This window comes from Protopterus annectens, chromosome 4.part0, assembly GCF_019279795.1.
Source record: "Protopterus annectens isolate FY-2018-M chromosome 4.part0, PAN1.0, whole genome shotgun sequence".
In the NCBI taxonomy this organism is placed as follows: Eukaryota; Metazoa; Chordata; order Ceratodontiformes; family Protopteridae; genus Protopterus; species Protopterus annectens.
In genome coordinates, this window is record NC_056733.1 from 1,092,652,960 (window position 1) to 1,092,675,209 (window position 22,250).

General features: G+C 42.5%; 2 protein-coding genes across 2 annotated transcripts in view; one reads left to right on the plus strand and one right to left on the minus strand.

Moving 5' to 3' along the window:
• Window positions 1-22,250, plus strand: part of LOC122799765 (protocadherin alpha-4-like) — a 376,243-nt gene that overhangs the window by 298,241 nt on the left and 55,752 nt on the right. The gene's annotated exons all lie outside the window — the stretch shown is intronic.
• LOC122799764 (ADP-ribosylation factor-like protein 6-interacting protein 6) lies at window positions 2,609-3,679 on the minus strand. Its single transcript, XM_044069042.1, has one exon. It carries the CDS (start codon window positions 3,398-3,400, stop codon window positions 2,795-2,797), a length of 606 nt encoding a protein of 201 aa, XP_043924977.1. The 5' UTR covers window positions 3,401-3,679; the 3' UTR covers window positions 2,609-2,794.

Sequence of the window (22,250 nt, forward strand, 5' to 3'; positions counted from 1 at the left end):
CCAGTTACCATGCATACTGTTCTCTTATTCGCTTCTACAGTGATTACAGATATTGAAATAAAATAGCACAAACAGACAGCCATTTGCTAAATAAACAATAGAGTCTTACAATGAAGAGAGACTTATAGCATGAGCAGTAAACTTCTCTGCCCTTGAAACTCACATTCATTGAAATGGCATGAAAATCCACATTCATAGTAATGCATCTGGCTAGTGGAGAACCAAGTTTACCTTTGGGCTGTTTTCAAAACAGACTCCTTGCACACATTTTAGGGCCATGCATACACCTACTTATTCTTGGATTCACTTTCCTGATTGTACTAAATTATATTCCTTGTATAATACAGTACCGCTTGTTAGAATATGTTTTAAATTTGTAGTTTTAAACATTTGTTTAATAAGCAATGAAACAAAATGTATGAACCAATAACTACCCATTTCAAAATATGTCAAAAATAAAAGGCCACTCAAGACTTCTGTCATTACAGTCCACCAATATTACTGCCCACACACACATACACACGCACGCACACACACACACACACACACACACACGCACACACACACACACACACCCAACCCTGGTTGCCTCAAAGCATTGTAGGTAAAATACATTACCTCAGGCTACTGTAACAAAAACAGCTACTGCTACTGTTTTGATTGTTACCAACCATTCCTGTACAGCAACCCTGGATGTTCTGCTTTGTCAAGGAGCATAAACCCCATGAACTGACTAATTGCCTTGACTTACCACAGGGTGCTGCAGTTCTGGCTGCTTTCATCATGGGATGTTGCAGACAATTTAACTATCTATCTATTGAAAGAAACATGGCACTTATTTACATAAATTAGCAAGTGAATAGATAAATGGCCTGTAGTATCCCTGTTTTAAGCAATTGTAATGCTTTACTCCTACACTGGCCATTGCCCCCCTAGAGCTGTGAGCCCATGTCTGTTATAATCTGTGATTGATTCCATCTCTTCTCTCATGAAATCTCATCCAGCTGTGCTACAGGCTGATTCCTATTCATGGTTGATGGAATAAAGGATATGCTTTGTGCCTAGATGCCTGGGCATAGTTCATATTCTTTGTCTCCCCATTCATACTTTTAAGTGGCTGCACTCTTTTACCTTCAGGAGTTTCAACTAGGTTGGCTGGTGCAGATGAATAATACAACCACAAATCCTCCTGACAGGCTTCCACAGTCATCATATTAATAAAGCAACAATAACCTTTTGTTAACAACCATAAAACATGCCAAAGGAAACAAAACTGTTTCTCTTTTATGTAAAGTTCTCAACACCTGGGGACCACTCTCCACTACTGGTGCCTGACAACTTCTCTTCAGCTATCAGATTCTACACAACACTAATCAACAAGTTACTGTACATGTTTATAATTATGTAATGCAATTTCATATGATCCAGATTTGCACATTTCTGGATAATTATTTTTCTAAAATTATAACCTAATTTCCCCACAGACAAACAGTAAAACAGCAAATGCCACAAAACAACTTTGCTTGCTCCAGTTGGGCAGGCACTGCACAGTAGGTGGATAATGAAACAGCTACATTAACATTTGATTATCTGGTATTCAGTTATCTCTAGTGTCTATCTCCCCCTCTCTGCAGTTCACAGCTACTTTACTGGATGTGTCTCGGCAACACCCACCCCCTTTCATAACTGACAATTATGAGTGGATTAAAAGGTGCACAGGTCCTTCATGTGATTGAAAAACTACCTCTGGTTGTGGAAGGTGGAGCAGCTGGATAATTTATTGTTGGGCTTGAGAAAATCCTAGTGTCTGTTCTCGCGACTGGATTGTGTTTTTGGCATAGAACAGGAAGTGCAAAAGTAACATGGAGTCAGCAGAACGTAAACTGAATGAGCTGGAAGTGTTCTTTCTATTTTCTAAGGCAGTGGTTCTCAACCTCTCGCGGCCTGGTAAAATTGATGACATGGCCCAGCGTTTGAGGAAACGCTGCCTTAGAATGCTTTTTAATCTTAAATTATTACTACGGGTCAATGTCTTCCCAGTTTTCATACACAAATCAGCCTTCTCTAGTTCCTATAACTTATCAGTGAGACAAGCTTTAATTGCTTCCCCTGCCCAAAACTTTTAATACTCAAGGAAAAAGAATTTTAAATAAAATAACATACTGCAAATCAGACAGAAAACAAACAATGGCATATAAACAACACAAAAATCAATTTTCACAGAGAACAGTATTCTGGTAGAGGCAATTCAAAAGTTAGCTTTCTCAGGAAACACACAAGCAATGAAGTTACACAGACAACTAAATAGGTTCATAGGTTTATACTAGGCTATCTGCCCTAAGGCATTTATAAGCCTTTTTTCTTTTTTGTATGTAAAAGCACATTTATAAAAAAATATACATTTCTTAGCCCAAAGTCAAAATGCTTAGCCTCAAAATTTTGTGCAAATGATTACATTACATTTTAAAATGCTATTCATAAAATAGCAAGCATATATTTTCAGTGCATCAAAAGTACATCTCTGTTCCTTTTTTTTGGTCCTATTGTACAACAACCCCCTCCTTAAAAAGTAGTCAATCTGCTAGTAATTACTTAAAATCTTCAGACTATATAATCCACATACCCTATTCAATTCTGAAATATAAAAAACTGCAAATGTCAAAGGCACACAGGTGTTGTTTGAATAAAGGCAGCAGCAGAAGCAACAGAAAGCCCTCAAAAGTCTTGATAATTTTCCATTTATGCTGTGCTGAAGGTTCACCTCCCAATTCAGTGTTGGCATAGCAACTTTAACTTAGCTAAGACTCCACATGACAGTAAGGGCTGCCATGATGCCATTCAATATCGCCATAGTGTATCCAATATGGAAAGAATGTCCTGATATTTTCCTGAATCTTGCTGGAGACAGGGGAGTAGGAGGAAACATTCCTGGTTCAAATGAATCAAAATAGGTCACCGCCCACGAAAACATGCAGCAGGACATACCAGCAACAGCAGCCAGAACCAGCAAAGTCCAAAACCCGAGAACGCCTACTTCTATGCCTTCTTCGTTTTTCTCCTTTTCAGAATGCAAATCTTTAAGAATGAGATAACAGATGGCCAAAAGAATCGCAATCACTGTTACTACTACAATGCAACAGAGAAGTGAACACATTCTAGCTGGCCATTTATTTTTCTTAGCATAAGACTTTTGAGGCAGCGACACACCTGTTAGGTACGTTACAGAGCTGCGTGTAGCAATGCTCCCATCTTCACTAGGCTGATATCTCGGTTCCCCGAGCTCATCTACTTCCATCAAATCGTTGTCAGACGTCCTAAAACCATGACCAGTTTTCCAGGTCTCTGAATAAGACTGGGCAACCTGCCGGGAGTTTAAACGTCTAGCACTACGGGACATCATGAAATATATTAGTTTCAATAACGGTACTGCTTACTTCACCAAAACAGAGAAAAAAAATAGTAAATATACTTAAATAAGGCTAGGGAACAACAGATACTAACGACGTATACTAAAATAATAATTGTAATTTAAAATGAGTACCGATTGCAAATAAAAGTTTTTAACATAGTGTCCCTGTTTATAACCCCCACTACCTTCCAAAATACTTTCCCTCCTTCCCAAATTCTCAAGTTAACTCTACCGCTCTCCCACCCTTCCTCAACGGCACACAATCCGTACTACAGCACATCCAATCGCCATCGCGAATCGCTAGCTAGGGGTGTACTTAAAAAGCAAACCAACATTGTACACAGCAGGGAGCAAAATAAGCTTGTGTGAAAAATACACTAACCAGATACTCTGACAGTGGGCACAGTTCTTCATAACTGCGATGGCTCAAAACAAGTTACAGCAAGCAAGAACACACAGATGCACTCATACACACACACACAAACAGAATGACTAATTTAGTTTACATACAAATACATACCCGCACACCCTTTCTCTCGCATACAGAAACAAACGGCTTAACTTACACATAAACTCATACTTCCACTTACCTTGTTTTGAATCGGAACAGCCACACGTGCACGCATGATGACCTTAACCCCTCTCTTCACTGACGCATAAGCGTGATGGGCGGCAATTTTTTTTTTTTAACTTGTTGAAGGCAACCTGATGCAAAGTGGGAGGGCGCTTCCCCCTTCCCTTCGCCCTATGGTTTTGTTATTTTGCGATCTTCTCGGCGCCCTGTCTCTAAGTGAAGGGCGCCGAGAAGATCGCAAAATGCCAAAAGTACATTGTTAAAATAAATAAATAAATTCATAAAATTCCGCCCTTTACAAGGCCAGTTGTAAGGCGCCCTAGGCGGTCGCCTAGTTCGCCTATGCCTAAGGCCGGCCATGCTTACAAGGTTTTCTTGTCAGTAACTGTGTGGGAATAGAATGCTTATGCTTTTTTTATAGTCATAAAACAGGTGTAAACAATTGCATTTTACTGTGTTTGAAAGATTTCACACCCCAAATTTGCAAATACTGATATGCTGCAGCGTAAAAGAAAGAGCAGATTTATATTCGGATGCATTACCAGTGAATTCCCTGCTGCACCATGCTTCGTTAAACAAGAATATTCTGTTTGCTTACGGTTTGTCAGTGCTTACTGCTGGAAGGTCACCCTAGTTACATGCCAATTACACAATTAGATAAATGCACTGTGAAACAGTTATCAAAGAGCTGTATTGTTCTGACGTGTTAAAATTAGCAACTTGTAATTGTCAATTGCAAATGGGTTCATTTTCTGCATCATCTGTTTAAAGTATTATTTATCACAGCAGGTTCTTCAGATTTACGCAGTTCATTTCTTAGATCATGAATGAATCATAGGAGTTCAGGCACTAGCAGGTTACATACAGGTATTTTTGGTAGCAGCTTCCAAAAGGTCTTTTGGAATTTTAGCTACTGCAGAAAATTAGTACGAGTTATGAACCACACGAATGAGCCTTTTGTCACATACTTGCTGCAGAAAAACAAATCTAATTATTTGATGAAACAAAGTTTAATAAAAAGCTTCCACTTATCTTTATATGTTGCTGCCTACATTTTGCAGTCAGATAGTGTGCTGCTTTATTAAAAGAGATAGCATCACTTTTAAGATGGATTGAAAGGAAATTAAATGCAAGCATGATTCAGGGCTGAAGTCAGTGCGTGCTGAGCATATCATATAACATTTTCTTAAAACTATGAGTAACAATAACCATCTAACTTAAGAAAGGAAAATGAAATTCTGTTTTAAGAAAGCTAGATGGCACAGTGACTGGCACTGTTACCTCGTAGTACTTTGTTCTCGATTTCAATTCTCAGCTGGGGCGCATTCTTTGCAGAGTCTGTATTTTCATCCATATGTTGATGTGTGCTTTTGCTAGGTGTTATGATTTCCTCCTGTATCCCAAAGACATGCTGTAAATAAACTGGTGATCCTCCAAATTGTTTATAGTTGTGCTTGTCATTTCTGTGCCCCCTGCAAAAGGCTGTTTTCCATTGCAGTTTAGTATCTCTGCCTTGCACCCACAAAAAGCCAACATAGGCTCTGGCTTCCTTGTGACCCTTAACTAGATTAAGCTGATAGAAACTGAATTAATGTGTTAAATAAAGTTACCAAGCTGTGGAACTGTGTAACATTTAAGTGCACAACCTCACATATTGTGTTTTGATGGTGGGATGTATAGTTTCTGATTCATGGCAAAAATAAATTGCCATTGTAATTTTTGTTAGCTGTCATGAATGAAAAACAATATAAAGTGCTAAAGATGTAAAATGTACATGGATGGTTTATATTGGCTAAAGCCATGACAGCTAGGGTTATCACCTGTCCCTCTTTGGGCAATTGTGTCCCGAAAAAAAAACTAAAAAATGGCAAATGTCCTGAGATTTTAGGACATAAAATATATATCATAAGATCCAATGCTATCCATGTCATTTTTCATTATGGATAGGTCTTGGATCTGACCTCAGATCACAGCCGTTAACTAATGGACAGATTCAGAGCTGAAGCCCCTCCCCTTCCCTTGATGTTAAACATGTTCGACACATCTGAGCCTGAGTGACTTATTTGTTAGGTAAGTAATTGTTGTTCTTGTTTTTTCTATATCTTCTGTCTCTCTTTGGTATTTTAGGGCCTGTGTACTAGTTTACCTCCCCTTCCATAGCTTACAGGTAGCTCTCCCTTTACTTTTGTCGCAGTACCCCTTCTCTGTTTAACAAAACAAAAAAAAAAACTCTCTTCTTCTTTTCTCTTTTGTTGTCTGAGTAAGTGAATATGGCTATGGCTGAGAAACCTTCTAGTTTCAAGTGATGCTCCTTATGTGGTTGGAAAATGCCTTATTCTGACTCACACAAGGAGTATCTTTACTGTTTAGGAGGGCCCACCTGGAAGTTGAATGCAAAATTTGTGCTGCATTCAACCCCAGGGCTCTTATGGAGTGCCGCACCAAATTGCTTCTGAAGGGCTTAGCTCAAGGTGGTCCCTACCAGTGGAATCCGCCACCAAGCCCTCTCAGGATTCCAAAAAGAGACCCCCTCCTCCCTTCAAAGCGTCTCCTTCCATCTCAAAAAAGCCAAGGCGCTCAGATTGCAGATCCCCAGATCTGAGTCCAGCCTCTTTTGCTTCAGATCCGGGCTCTTCCACTCCGAGAGCCTGAGATCAGCCCCACAGATCAAAGGTATTGGTGCCTCAGGGACACTCGGATCCATTTTGGGGCAAGCCTCTCTGGATCTGATTCATAGGTTCATACTAGGCTATCTGCCCTAGGGCATTTATAAGCCTAGCCAGAGTGTGTTTGGCTTTCGCCACCCATTTTAAATTAATTTTGCTATGCCCTTTTTCGAGATTAGTATACTGTGCCTCTGTCTAACAGTGACACAGAAGTGATACCAGGGTAAACCCTCGATCTCCCATCCACTCATCAAGATTCCTCTTGAAGAGAGTCAATGAGGGACTTTGCCTAACCTGGGCTGGGATTTTATTCCAGAGTGAAGGGAGCATCTGGGTTATGAATCTGTCCCTCCAGCATGTCCTATTTATTTCAGTGCTGAGGTTCAAGTCTCTCGAGCGCGTAGCTCGATGGGATTGGGATTTTCTGAGGTGCAGCATGTCCATTAATTCCGGGTTGGACATGGCTTTATACGTCAGGCACAGATTGCCTCTAAGCAGGCGGTATGCCACTGAGTAGAGCTGGAGTTTCTTTAACCGGGCAGCATATGCATCTGTTTGAGCCCTTTGATCCTCTTGGTGAGGTACTTTTGGGGTCTTTCCAGTTGCTGCAGGTGTCTGGTAAGGTACATCCCAAAAGGGGCATTGTACTCAATTATGGGCCTGATGAGGGATGAGTAAAGAGGCACGATGACCTCATCTGATCTAGATGTGAATCCCTTCATGATTAGGTGGGCTAAATAAAATGTTTTTCTAACCACTTTGGCCACGTGGTTGTCAAATGAGAGATTGCTATCAACTTGGGTCCCCAGGTCCCTAATTACTTCTTCTTCAGAGATGGATAACTGGTGCCAGAGCCATGGTCTAAAGCTAAATGCCAAAAAGTGTATAGTCATACCCTTTGGCAAAAACAATGTGCCCACAAATTACCACATAGGTGGTAACCCTTTAAGTACAGAGAAAGTAATTAGGGATCTGGGGACCCAAGTTGATAGCAATCTCTCCTTTGACAACCACATTGCCAAAGTGGTTAGAAAGACCTTCTACATAGCCCACCTTATCATGAAAGGATTCACATCCAGATCAAGAGAGGTAATTGTGCCCCTTTATTCATCCCTCATCAGGCCCATCATAGAATACAATGCTCCCTTTGGGATGTACCTTACCCGACACCTGCAGCAATTAGAAAGACCCCAAAAGTACCTCACCAGGAGGATCAAGGGACTCAAACAGATGCCATTTGCTGCTTGGTTAAAAAAACTCCAGCTCTACTCAGTTGCATACCGCCTACTTTGAGGCGATCTATGCCTGACATATAAACCCAGAATTAATGGACATGCTCCACCTCAGTAAATCTAAATCCCTTAGAGCCTCGCGCTCGAGGGACTTGAACCTCAGCACAGAAATAAATAGAACATGCTGGAGGGACAGATTCATAACCCAGAGGCTCCCTTCGCTCTGGAATAGAATTCCAATTCATGTTAGGCAGAGCACCTCACTGACTCTCTTCAAGAAGAATCTTGATGAGTGGATGGGGGATCATAGGTTTGTCCCAGGGATTACTTCCGTGTCACTATTAGACAGAGGCACAGTAAACTAAACTTTAAAAAGGGCACAGTATACTCAAATCAAGGGGTGGCGTAAGCCAAACACAATCGGGCTAGGCTTATAAATGCCCCAAGGCAGATAGCCTAGTATGAAGCTATGAACCTTCTGTACTTAATGGATTACCACCTATGTTGTAATTTGTGGGCACTTTGTTTTTGCCAAAGGGGATGACTATACACTTTTTGGCGTTTAGCTTGAGGCCATGGCTCTGGCACCAGTTGTCTGTTTCTATGAGACCCTTTTGGAGGATGCTTGTGTCGGCTGGAGAGTCGATTATGGCGCCCAGTTTTCAGTCATCTGCGAACTTGGTCAGCCACAGTCCTTCCGTATTGGCCTGTACCTCCGAGAAATATATACCGAACAAGAGAGGTCCCAGGACTGAGCCTTGTGGGACGCCACTTGTAACTGGTTTGGAGTCTGACATGGCTCCAGCAATTCTAACCATGTGGGTTCTGTCCTTGAGCCAGTTTGCAACCCATCTAGTGACATAGGGGTTTATATTTAAGCTGGTGAGCTTATCTATAATGTCCGAGTGGGGTATTGTATTGAAGGCTTTTGCGAGGTCCGGGTAGGCTGCGTGGACTACCTTCCCCTCGTCAATGTCCTTGGTGACTGCTACAAAGAAATCAACCAGGTTTAAGAGGCAGGATCTGCCCTTAACAAAGCCGAACTGGGTAGGATCCAGTGTCTGTAGGTCCCCAATATCTTTATTTATGAGGTCCATGATGATGATCCTTTCCATAGCTTTGCAGACCAAGCTAGTCAGGCTTATGGGGCGATAGTTTCCAGGATCCGTTGAGGCACCACCTTTGTGGAGAGGGGCCACTGTTTCTGTACGCCACTCTTTGGGTACATATCCTGTAGTAAGGCTGAGATTGAACAGTAGTTTTATGTTTGGGTTTAGCTCTTCTTGGAGTTCATGTAGGACGCAGCCCGGGACACCGTCTGGTCCTATTGATGCTGTGTTTTTTGCTTTGGAGAGGGCAGCTCTTACCTGAGCATCTGAGATGTCAGGGGGGCAGCACTCTGCTGGGATAGATATTTGCCCTTTTGGTGGTGGTGGGGGAGTTTGCGCTGAACCTGTCAGCTAGGATGTTGGCAATGTCTGTGGGTTCGGTGTATTTTTTGTCATTTTGGACTAATTCTGAGCATATCTGGGAATTCCCACCCAGGTTCCTAACATAACTAAAGAAAGCCTTGTGATTATCCTTAGTGTCCTGTGCAATTTTTCTCTCGAAGCTGGCGTTAGACGATTTTATGAGTGCCCGTAGTTTTTTGCTAATACTGATCAGAGATGCCTTCCCTTTTTGGTATTTTGCTCTATCATGTAGTAGCTTCCTCCTTCTGTTGTATAGTTTGTTTATCGCTGGGGTCCACCAGACAGGACGTCTGCCTTTGGAGGATTGGGTCTTGGTTTTATTTGGGATTGCATGATCCATGCATTCCTGAAGGTGTTCATAGAATGCGTTTATAAAGGATTCTGCGGTCTGGGCCATATTTTCCACAGGCCCGGGGGCTTTGTAGGATTCCACCTCATTTTTGAGGAGTGTGAAATTTGCTTTAGAGAAGTTTATCACTATGGTTTTCAGGGCAGGGGGTGGAGTCTTTATCAGATCCATCAGGCACACCATGTGATGTCTTTATCAGATCCATCAGGCACACCATCCAGGTCATCAGATCCTGCCAGACTATCTGATCCGAGTGCATTGTTGGATCCAGTAGTCATAGACATCTCCCCCTCCAAGTCCTCCAGAAAATCGGATCAGAAACATCAGAGCCAGTCCCCTTCATGGGACCACAGATCTATCAGAGCCAAGGCAGGATCCCCAAGAAGGTTGGACTATTCATCTGCATCCTCCAGATCCTCCAGAACCATGTTACCTTCAGATATGGATAAGATGAGCTTCCTCAAGGCCCAAATTGGGTTGGGCTTGTTGTCCCCGGCCCAGATGGCCAAGGTGCCTTCCCCACCCACAGGACTCCACTCTCATCTTGCGATCCATCTGGTTTCGGAGCATCAGGTCCAAAGCATTCTAAGTGAGAAGCCGTCGGTGTTGGGTATACCTCCCTTCTCAACTCTATCAGGGTCACTGTCTGGCTGTGTTCTGCGGCCCTCTGAACAATCTATGCCTTGTCCCCATAAGGCCGGTCTGGGTTCTGTGGGGGTGGTTTCTGCTCCTGAGCTTACAGACTGTTCCCTTCTTCTGGGAGCTTCAGCACTGGACAGCTCGGGGCTGATATTGTCTGAGGGCTTTGGTAATGCATTGGGGTCCATTTTCCCTTCCTAGGTGGCTGCAGGAGAGGAGAGGGGAGCCTCATCTAGTCTGTTGGCCTTCTGGGTGGTAGAGAGGACCTTTTCCAGCTTGGCAGTCACCTCTCCTTTGTCTCTAGGTCCTACCCAGCACTTCTCAACTTTGGGTGGCAAGGTGTCATCATCCTTCCAGGGTCAGCCCTCCCCTGAGCGCCTTCAGATGTCCTTTCTGAGTCCTCCTCAGAGCCTACCCTGGAGGAACCCCTTGGAAGAGAATGTGTAAGAGGAGGTACCTGGACTCTCTTAAAGAGTCTCTCAGCAAGGACATGGATTTCAAGGAGGAAGATGGGTCCCCCAGGCTGCCATTTGAGGAAGTGTCCTTTGGGGGGGGCATCCTCAAACTTCTCAAGCAAAGAAGCAGTTGGTCTTCCCCCACCCCATCTTCGAAAGAATCTATGTTTCTGAAGGCCTTTGGGACGGGTCCATCTTCTACCTGGGTGTCCCCCCCCATCCCCCCGATGACGTGTTTGTGGATCTCATCACCAGCAGGGCTTGGAAGGAGCTGGCCACAGTGGAACCAGTACCCAACAAGGTGGACACATTCTTCAGTCCCCCCAAAGATAAGGCTTTTTGGAGTAAGGATGTCCCCATTGATACCATCATGGTGGCCGCCGCTACCAAGAAGAAGCTAGTGGAACAGAGTTCCACTGTTCATTTCCCGAATAGAGAGTCTCTGGTGATTGACTGATTTGGAAAGTGAGTGTTTGCCTCAGCTACCTTTGGACTGAGAGCAACCAACTACATTGTACATTTTACCCGGCTTCAGAGGGATTTGTTGTCGGAACTCACCACTTCCCTTACAGAGTTGATACCTCCAGAGAGTCTTAATCTGGTCTCTCCTAAGTTGCCCACTCTGACTTCCCTAGCTAATACTTCGAAAAGGTTGATCTCTAGTGTGGCGGAGGCCATCTGTCAAGCAGCTGGCACAGGTATTGCCATTAGACAGCATGCCTGGCTTCACCTTTGTGGGTTTGTGAAATCCTTCAAGGCGTCTTTTACTAACTTTGATGGTTCGACTTTGTTCGGACCATCTGTCAAGGAAACATTGACCCACAGCGAGCAGGAGGGTAAGACTTCATCCATGGTGGGAATCAAAGTTTTCTACTCCTCAGTGATTTTTTTCTAAGACTCTGAGAGGTAGTAAGATTAATGTTGGTTCTGCAGGACTCAGTCCCCTTTCCAGGATGCTCCCCAAGAATCCTCTTCCACAAGCTGGGGTAGATGCCACCCTAGAGGCAGAGGGGGGCAGCGAAATCAGGGCTGCTGGGACCCCTTCTCGGAGAAGCCTTTTCATCACTCCTGAAATCCTGCCCGACTGTCCTGCCTTGGAGGCAGTCAGGGGACATTTCTTCCTGCACCCACTAGCCTGGACAAGTCTCACCTCAGATCAGTGGGGGTTGAAGATTATTTCCAAGGGTTACTTTATTCCTTTTTTTTTGCCTCCTCTGATTTGTAAATCCCTTCTGGACGTTCCACCCCACCAAAAAGAGTTGGCCCATCTAGAGGTTCAAGACCTTCTTCTAAAAAGACCTATAGAAGAGGTCCCCACAGAATGAGGGTCCGGAACTTACTCGCTTTTCTTTTTGGTGCCAAAAAAGACCGAGGACCTGCATCCCATTTTGAATCTCAGTGAACTGAACTTGTCAGTCAAGAAGTCCAAGTTCCAGATGGTCATTGTTCAGTCCATTCTCCCTCTGTTGCACAAGGATGATTGGATGTGCTCGGTGGATCCCAAGGACGCGTACTATCATGTCAAAATTGACAGACACTCCAGGAGACACCTGTACTTTCAGTTAGGGGCCAATCATTACCAGTACAGAGCCCTGCCCTTTGGACTCACCACAGCTTCCCCGGGTGTTTGCCAAATGTGCACTGCCCTTAGACAAAGTTCTTCTTCTTCATGATCAGGTCTCTCATGTGATGCTTCTAAAGCATCCATCAGTTCTTCTGATTCTGCAAGCACTAGGTTCGATGGCAACTGCCATCCAATTAGTTCCTCTTGTCAGGTATCACATACAAGTTCTGCAGTGGACTCTAGCACTTCAGCGGTCTGGTCAGATTCACCCCATGTACATGACCATTGCAGGAATCACCTTGTGTGGTGGCTTCAGACTCTGGATCTGATTTCAGGCAGGCCCTTTTTTTCTTCCCCAGCACAAGGCCACAGTGACCATGGATGCTTCCCTGTTGGGGTGGGGGGGGGAGGCATTTTCAGGGCAGGACAGTTCAAGGCACATGGTCTCCATTAGAGACCAAATTGCACGTAAATGTCCTAGAGGTGATGGCAGTCCTTCTAACATTGCAAGCCTTTCAGGAGTGCCTTCCTCTAGGAACCATAATTCAAACAGACAATATGGAGGTGTTCTGGTACATCAACAACCAAGGGGAACACGGTTTTATCCCCTGTGCAGAGAGGCCATGAGAGTGTGGGAATAGGCAATGTCTTCCAGGTGCTTTCTTCTTGCAACTCACATTCCTGGCAGCTCCAATGTGTTGGCCGACAAACTCAGCAGGTCTATGTTGAGTTCCCACAAGTGGTCCCTGACACCATCAGTGGAAAATCAAATATTTGACCATTGTGGTCAACCATACTGTGATCTCTTTGCCTCCACAGTCAGCTGCAAATGCAGCAATTACTTTGCCCTGATCCCTCCAGTGGGGGAGTCACCCAGGGATGGTCTGATTCACAACTGGCTGCCATGACTCCTGTATGCTTATCCTCCTACTCCTCTGATTCCCAAGGTATTACAGAAAGCTTGGCGCCTAAAGACCCGCTCATCCTCATTGCCCCCTTCTGGCTTCAGCAGGCATGGTTCTCTCTATTACAATCTCATCTAAGTTATCTGCATTGGATATTGGATCCCATTCTGGATCTCATCTCCCATCCGTGGGGACTTCCACTTCCCAATGTCCAGACTCTTCATTTAACCACATGGTTTCTCCAGTTCCAGTAATTCTTTCGCAGTCCAGGCTTCCTTCCCCATGAGGAACATTATTTTGGCTTCCCAAAAGCCATCTACTAAGAAGGTGTATTCCAGTAAATGGAAAAGGTTTTCTGTTTGGGCTAGACAGCGTAATTCGAATCCCTTTTCAGCCCCAATTCCTGATATCTTACTCTATCTGTCCTCTCTTTTTCAGGATGGGGCAAGTTTTTCTACTGTCAAGCTTCAGTTAGCGGCCATTTCTTACTTCCATATTAATGTGGAGCCTACCTTCTCTTCTAAACTATGCATAGGCTTTCTTAAATGATTTTTCTCCATAGACCACCTATTAAAGATCCCTCCCCGCCATGGGATTTGACCTTGGCGCTACAGTCTTTGAAACAAAAGCCCTTCGAACCAGCTGCCTCTTGCGATATTGAGTTCCTGTCTTGGAAAAAGGCATTTTTAGTGGCCATTACTTCTGCCAGAAGAGTCTCAGAGCTGCAGGCTCTAAGCATTAAATCTTTGTTTATGGTCTTCCACAAGGAACAGGGTGTCTTGTAGAACAAAGCCTTTGTTCATTCCAAAAGTGGCTTCAGTGGTTAAGCTCAGTCAATAAGTACAACTCCCGGTTTTATTTCCTAATTATTCTAATAAAGGAGAATACATGTTGCATCGTTTAGATATTCATAGGCAATTACCATTTCTGTCTGAAAAGGACTGAGGAATTTTGGAAGTCGGACCAGCTTTTCATGGCTTTTTCTCAAAATAGAAAGGGCGTGCTGGTTTCTAAAGTGACTATTTCCAGATGGATTGCTAGTTGCATTTCCTTTGTTTATGATAACAAACATATGGAGTTATCCAGAACATTTAAGGCCCATTCTACTAGGTCTGTGGCTACGTCTTTGGCCTTCTTAGCTAAACTTTCCTTGGATGAGATTTGTGCTGCTATTACTTGGTCTAATCCCCACACCTTAGTTTTGAACTGGTGTCTAGGAACAGGGCTTCCTTTGGTTCCTCTGTGCTGCAGCATATCCTTCCTTGAGACCACCCAGGGCTCATAGTAGCTGGGGAGTCTGACCCATCCATGATGAATACTGATATGGGTAGCATCAGATAGAGTTATGTACTTACCGTAACTTAGAATCTGTGCTGTCCAGTGTCATTATTCATCACGTTCCCTCCCTCCTTCCCCCTGCTTTCTGAGGATCTGGTAGAGCTGGGATGGTTTTATTTTTGGATAGTTTGTTTTTCCTACACAGTATTTTCTGCACTCCTATTTGTTCAGCAAACTCGATCGGAGAGTTAGATGTCTTCAGGGGATTATGGGAAGGGGAAGAGTTTGAGCTGTGGATCTGTTCATTAGTTGCTGGCTCGGATCTGAGGTTGGATCCAAGACCCATCCATGATGAATAATGACACTAGATAGCACAGATTCCAAGTTATGGTAAGTATGTAACTCTTTTTTTTTTCTTTAATAGTTGCATAAAACAGTTATTTTGTATCTGAAACACCTACATGTTATATGAAATAGCATACACAACACAAGTGTTACAAGAATAAGCTTTTGTTTGGCAAAAAAGTGAAGCTCTGTCTTTTTCACTGGCTGTAGGTATGTTTCGTCCTGCAAAATCTCAGATTTTTACAAAACATGTCCCACTTTGGGCATTTGAAAAGGTGAGAACCCTAATGGCAGCAGGTTAGGTAGTAAGGAGAGTAAAGACAAAAGTGTTCAACAGCAAGAAGTAGAGCTGCATGTACTGTATTCATGGGGCTACATTTTGTGGTTGTTCACACTAGGAATGCATTTCTTTAGTTGCTTCCCCCGATGTCTTTCCACTGTTCCTTTCTTCTGCTTGGCCATTGAAATGAGTGTTGATTCTTTGTGTCAGTCCCATTTGCTAGTATTTAAATGTGAATAAGTTTGTAATGAGAATAAGGGGGTGGAAGATTAGCGCCAAGATTGTAGATATCGTAAGTGGGAGCTTCTACTTGGTGGGTCTGTAATGTGCATTAATATTACTGCTCTAAAGGTGTCATAATCCCCCTTAAATAAACAGTGTTCTGTTAAACAAAAATGGTTACCCCCCCCCAAACTGCTAGAGTATGGGGAAAATTGATTCAGGTAACTGAATTTTAAAAATACACTGCCAGTAATCAGAGAGCAGTACATAACAACTTAACAAATAGTGGTACACTGAAAGTCATAACTGACTGCAAAATCCTGAACTGTAATAATGTTAAACTCCAAATACCTACTAATAACATACATATGATACATATGTACACTGTGCCAATACACAGCCATTCAAAAAAAAACATCACTCCTCTGTTAGTGGAACTGTCAAACAAGCACTAAAATGGGTCCTGGGGGGACGTGTCCAGCTTTCTGTACATGTAGGGAGTAGGTATTCACATTTCGACATTTTAACAATGTACATTTGGTATAATAACTTTTACACTATTGCTTTTCATTAAGTTAACTTGGGCCCCAACTGAGACTTTAGTTTATTTCATAACCCAGGTAGACTCGCTATGCACAAGTCTTTTTGAGGCAAACCAAGAACACTTTTTAGTTGCACTTAGGGTGGTATTCATTAAATTGATTAGTTGGCTGGCTTCATAGCTACTCTTTGCTGTTTTGTACTTTTGCTATATGTTTTTTCTGTGTGTGTGAAACTATGGAAGAGATATGCTGCATTCACAGAGAACCTGTGTGTGCTGTACACTTGTTTCTAATGTTTTTAGAACAGCTGTTTGTTTCTCTGGCCACCAAGAAAAATCATTCAGAGGTGCAATAAATCGCCATCAGCAGTATTTTATTTCAAAATCTTAAAGGCTGCATAGAAGGTATATCTGCAATATATAACTGGTGCTGATCTTTTTTTACCCAGTGATCTCTCTAGAACATGACATATGTGTCCATTTAGCTGGAGTCCACATAGAACATGCTGCTTCTTAAGGAGACGGAATTATATATGCCCCTAACCCATCCAACATAAGTATAAGCTGAGAGTTTATAATTTTCCAGCGCATCTCCCCAGTATACACATACACAGATGTTTATGCTGGGCTAGCATTCATTTTTTCTCAAGTAACCGCTTGATTCAGGATTGTGCAAAATCTACAGCCTTTTCCAGCAACTCACAGCAATATGGCAAAAAAAAAAAAAAAGGCCTGGATGGAATTCCAGTCCTTTGTAGGACAGAGGTACACACTAATGGGAAGTTTGGAGGATCATTAAATCACCTAATTGCTTGTCTTTGGGATTTATAAGGAAACTAGAGCACATGCACATGACAAACCCCATGTGCATAAAGGAAGAACATGTACAAAGGATATCCTAGCTGGGAACTAAAGGAGTTGTGAGAGAAGTATGTTTTTTTAATACATATTTTTTTAGTTTTCATGCCTGATGACCATCAAGCCTCTCATAATGCACTTCAAGCCCATTCATTCAACCATACTGCATACCCTCACTACAGGCATGAGAACCATCCAGAGGAGCTGTCAAACAGACAGCTATGGATATAGTTTTATACCCTTACTAGTTTCCTGACAATTACTGTGTTTGGGTTAAGGCTGTATCTCTAATCCCTGTGGCTGATGTGAATATGTGCATCATTGTATGGCATCTTACACCCTCTCCTTGTATAGGTTACAGTCACTGGCTTGGGAACCAAGCCCTTTTCTATTTGCATTGCCATTATTTTCTGTGCCATGGCAGCTGTGGTGATCAGCTCAACAACACCATCACTCCTTCCCTTTTAGGATGGGCAAGTATTTAGCCACTCACGCTGTTCTTTCCCTGCTGGGCTGTCCCAGCACCAGAGACAGTGTTTCTGGGAAATAGTCAGGGGTTCTATCCCCCTGTACACAGAATTGGAGCACTAGGGAGCAGTGTTAATCACTGTACAACTGTGCATTTGTACACAAAGAATAACGGAAAATTTGTAGTGGACTGCTTTATTTTTTATTATGTTTGTAGTGGTTCTGGAGTTAGTTTCTGTGAATCTTGTATTTACTGTTATATTTGTACACACACAACAGCTAGACAAAAACTGATGGCCAAGTGAAGGAAATGCTTTGCTTGCATTTTACTCGGGTCTCTAATCTGCATGTGTAGCAGTAAATTGCCCAACCAGGTACTTTGTGGTAGGTGCTGATTCTTTTTCTTAGGAAACTGGAGGGCAGTTATTTTGTCACATGTGGTGGTACAGCTGTAGCGTTGTTGCCTCACAACAAGAGGTTCTCCTTTTCGATTCTCGGATGGAGTACCTTCTGTGTGGAGTCTGCATGTCCTCCCCACGGCCGAGTGGCCTCCGAAAGATATGCGTGAATGGGCGTGCCTTTGCTGAAAGTTGGGCATCGGGCTGGCAACTTGGCACCATAAAAATTGACTGCCAATCATTAGCGGACCGGAGTTCCGCTGTGGCAACCCCTAACCGGGAAAAGCCGAAAAGACAAACAACAACTTAATTTGTCAGGTAAATATGTTCTTAAAGGTCATACTTAAAGTGACCAACAGACTTTTTATTTTTGCATGAAAAGTGTTGAAAGGCATTCTTGTGCATGCAAACATTCTTTAATGTAAAAATAAAAGTTCATTTCAAGCTAGTTAAAAAATATTCTTTGAAAAAGCTTACAAACATGGAAGTATAAGGTTCTAATGCCACATTTATTGTTTAAATATTAACATACTGGCAGCTGGCATGTATGTAACTTCAGGGGGCCAGGTGTAATTATAATGGATTAGCTTGATTAAATGCTTGTGAAACAATTGTTTAATTGCTAAACTGTTACTTTAAACTTTTTTACTAAAGTGCTTAAAATTTTTGGCAAGCTGTTAATTTAATAGATTTACAATTAAATTATTTCACAAGCATTTAAATCATGCTAATTTATTCTAATTACCGGCATAGTAATATCAATCCCATACATATGGCAAGAGTTTATATTTCATGTTTGGGAGAGTTTTTAAAAGTCAGGTTTTTGAGTAAAAGCTCAAAATAAACTCTATTTTTACAGAAGAGTGTTCACATGCATGCAGTTTTTTATATAAAAATAAAAGTCCATTTTGTCACTTTAAACTTGATCTTTAAGGAAGAATGTGCGAAAAGCCAGTTGGATAGCTTAAGGGAAAACATTGAACTATAACATAAGTGCCTCTTACCGTCATTACAGAATATGGGCCATAGCTAAAATGGTAGTCTTCTCTAATGGAGCCCTAATTATCCCTGTTGCATAGTTTGGGGATGGTGGTCACACCGAATAAAATGAAGCATGCAAAATATACTTTCATGCATCTATTGTGGTTGCTAAGAGAAATAGACCTGTGGGTGCCAGTTTGCTGTGTCTCTCACTGAGAGGCTTATAAGCATTAAGTGCAATGTTTTATGCCACATGCAAGCATTTATAACAGGAGATTCTTTTGTCATCATACCAGAATGGCAGAAGGATGTAATGATACCTTTGTTGTAATCTTTCCTTTACAGATAACTATCACACAGATTTAAACATTTATCTTGCAATGTCACTATGCACCTGTGCGTAACTCCCTAAATACTTGAAGTTTAATTTCACACCTCTACTAAGAACTAAGGAGGGATAGTGAAGGTAATTTTATACGGGTACAGCTTGGATCATAAATAATAGAATGTCACATCTCTGTCTACTAGTAGGCTACACTCCATTGTTGTCTGTTTAAACCATTCTAACTTCTACAACTCCTGTGCTTTGCTACCCTACTTGCTGATGTGACATCAGCCTCTGCAGCATGTAATTCAGTTATTTTACTGCGTTAGCATGAAACCATTAGCAGGCCACATCTTGTTTGTTTATTTTCACATTTCCAATGTGATATTGTGATCCACACTGTTGTTTCTTCTCATTCCACCCTTATACATTGCTGCAGAATTCACACATTGTTTTTCATAAGAGTTTTATCAGCAGTTTTATCAGCATACATCTCAACTTCTTAGTGCAAGAAATCTGGACAAAGCCTGTTAAAATGGGGGGACAATGGGCCAAACATAGGGACATATTTTAAATATTGCTCTTATAAACTTCGAAGGTTGCTAGAGTAACCTAGAGTAACAGTGTTTGTTTTAGCATACATTTTCTGAAGGATATGAGCTCTGAAACTGAAATGTAAGTCATTATTTACTGACATAAATCCTCAGATAATCCCAGTGATTTACCTGAAAAATACTAATTTTATGAGGAACAGACCGAAAATATGAGCCAGAAATCTGGACATTCTGCGAAAATCTGGGCAGTTGAGAGGTATGTTTCTCAGTGCCTTCCTATGATACACATGTGTGCTAGGAGGAGTATGCAGTGGCCACACCTCCTCATAACCCTACCCTCTGCCTTCCTATAATGCACGTGTGCTAGAGGGAGCATGCAATGGACACACCTCCTCATAACCCTACCCTCTCTGACATTTGCCATTGTTATAAATCCTCTAAAGGCTGATTAAATGCAAGTTGTCTGCAGTAGGGGATTTGTACGATGTCATAGTTTCACCTGCTGAAGAAATGTCCTTCCCCCTTGTAAAAAAAAAACAAATAATATATCATTGCCTTTTAACACAGTTCAGCAAGAAACACTAAAGAAAATTGTAGTGTGATAACTGCCTACTTAGCAAAGCATCATGGCACTTGCAGTCTGCCCGTCCATACTGAATGGCCCAGATCATCAGTTAATTCCCACCGTAACAGATTTAGGGTCAAGTCACGCAGTAAAGATTATCTTGGTCTGTGGCTAAGGGTTTCGTACCTTGCCAGGTCTGCAAGACAGATTTTTTTTTTTTGTCCTTTTCATCTGAGTGGTCATTAAGAATACATCATTTTAAGGTTTGTTTTTAATTTACAGGCTTATCTTTACACATTTGTGCTGGTGTGGTCTGTGTAAATACATAAGGGAAATATACAGCTGTTCAAATTTAGATGCTTCACAAACACAACATACAAGGCAGATCCTCTAAAGTGACGGGCATGTTTTCTGTTTTCCCTGATAGTGTTGTTAAAGTCATAAATAAATAACATTAAGAATTTACCTTATATGCCTTTAGTCAGGAACAACACTTCAGGATGTGCAAACAGAAATTTTATTCTTACAGCACTGGGAGACGGTCTTCATAACAGATGTCAAAAGAGTCTGTCTGAACAGGGACAAACCACATTTGTTATACATTTTCTTATCAAATCTGGTCATGCACTTTCATTATGTTACAATGACTGTGTCCTATAGAAAACTTTGCAAATGTCCTCATCCTTTGTGATTTTCGCCTCAGACTTCACGTGAACACCTTCCTATACATGATTCACCTGCTTCCATAGGTTCATAGGTAGGTACTAGGCTATCTGCCCGAAGGCGTTTATAAGCCTAGCCCGAATGTGTTAGCTTTTGCCGCCCCCTTAGATTAGTTCCCTGTGTCTCTGTCCAGCAGAGCCACTGAAGTGATCCCCGGGGTAAACTTTCTGTTTCCCATCCACTCGTCAAGGTTTCTCTTAGAGTGTTAGCGAGGAGCTCTGCCTAATGTAGATTTGAATCTTGTTCCAAAGCATGGGAAGTCTCTGGGACAGGAATCTATCCCTCCAGCACGTCCTATTTATTGTTGTAGTGAGGTTTAGATCCCTAGAGCATGTGGCTCGAGGGGATAAGGTTTTCTTTAGGTGGAGCATGTCCATCAATTCTGGGTTGGATATGGCCTTGTATGTCAGGGAGAGATCACCTCTGAGCAGGCGGTATGCAACTGAGTACAGCTGGAGTTTCTTCAGTCGAGCTGCATAGACCATCTGTTTGAGGCCAGTGATCCTCTTGGTGAGGTACTTCTGTGGTCTTTCCAGCTGTTGCAGGTGTCTTGTAAGGTACACCCCAAATGGGACGTTGTACTCTATGATGGGTCTGATGAGTGATGAGTAGAGGGGCACAATGACCTCTTTTGATCTAGATGCAAACCCTTTTGTGATTAGGTGGGCCACATAGAAGAATTTTCTAACCACTTTGGCAATATGATTATCAAAGCAGAGATTACTATCTACTTGGGTCCCCAGATCCCTTATTACGTTTTCCATATTTAGGGGACTACCACCTATGTGGTAGTTTGTGGGTACTTGTTTCTTCCAAAGGGGATGACTATGCAATTTTTGGCATTCAGCTTGAGGCCATGATTTTGACACCAGGTATCTGTCTCAGTGAGACCCTTTTGGAGGATGTCTGTGTCAGCCGGAGAGTCAGTTATAGCCCCTAGTTTGCAGTTGTCTGTGAATTTGGTCAGCCATAGTCCTCCTGTGCTTGCCTGTACCTCTGAGAAGTATATGCCGAACAGGAGGGGTCCTAGGACTGAGCCCTGGGGAACACCAGTTGTAACCGGTTTAAAGTCAGACCTAGCTCTCTCAACTCTCACCATGTGGGTTCTGTCCGTGAGCCAATTGGCAACCCATCTTGTGACATAGGGGTTTATGTTCAGGCTGGTGAGCTTGTCTATAATACCAGAATGGGGAATGGTGTTGAAGGCCTTTGCGAGGTCTAGGTAGGCTGTATGTACCACCGTTCCCTTGTCTGTAGCCTTGGTAACTGTCTCAAAGAAGTCCACTAGGTTTAGGAGGCATGATCTGCCCTTAACAAAGCTGAACTGGGTAGGGTCCAGTGTTTGGAGATTCCCAATGTCTGTGTTAATGAGTTCCATGGTGATGCGCTCCATAGCCTTGCAGACCAAACTAGTCAGGCTTATAGGGCGATAGTTCCCGGGGTCTGT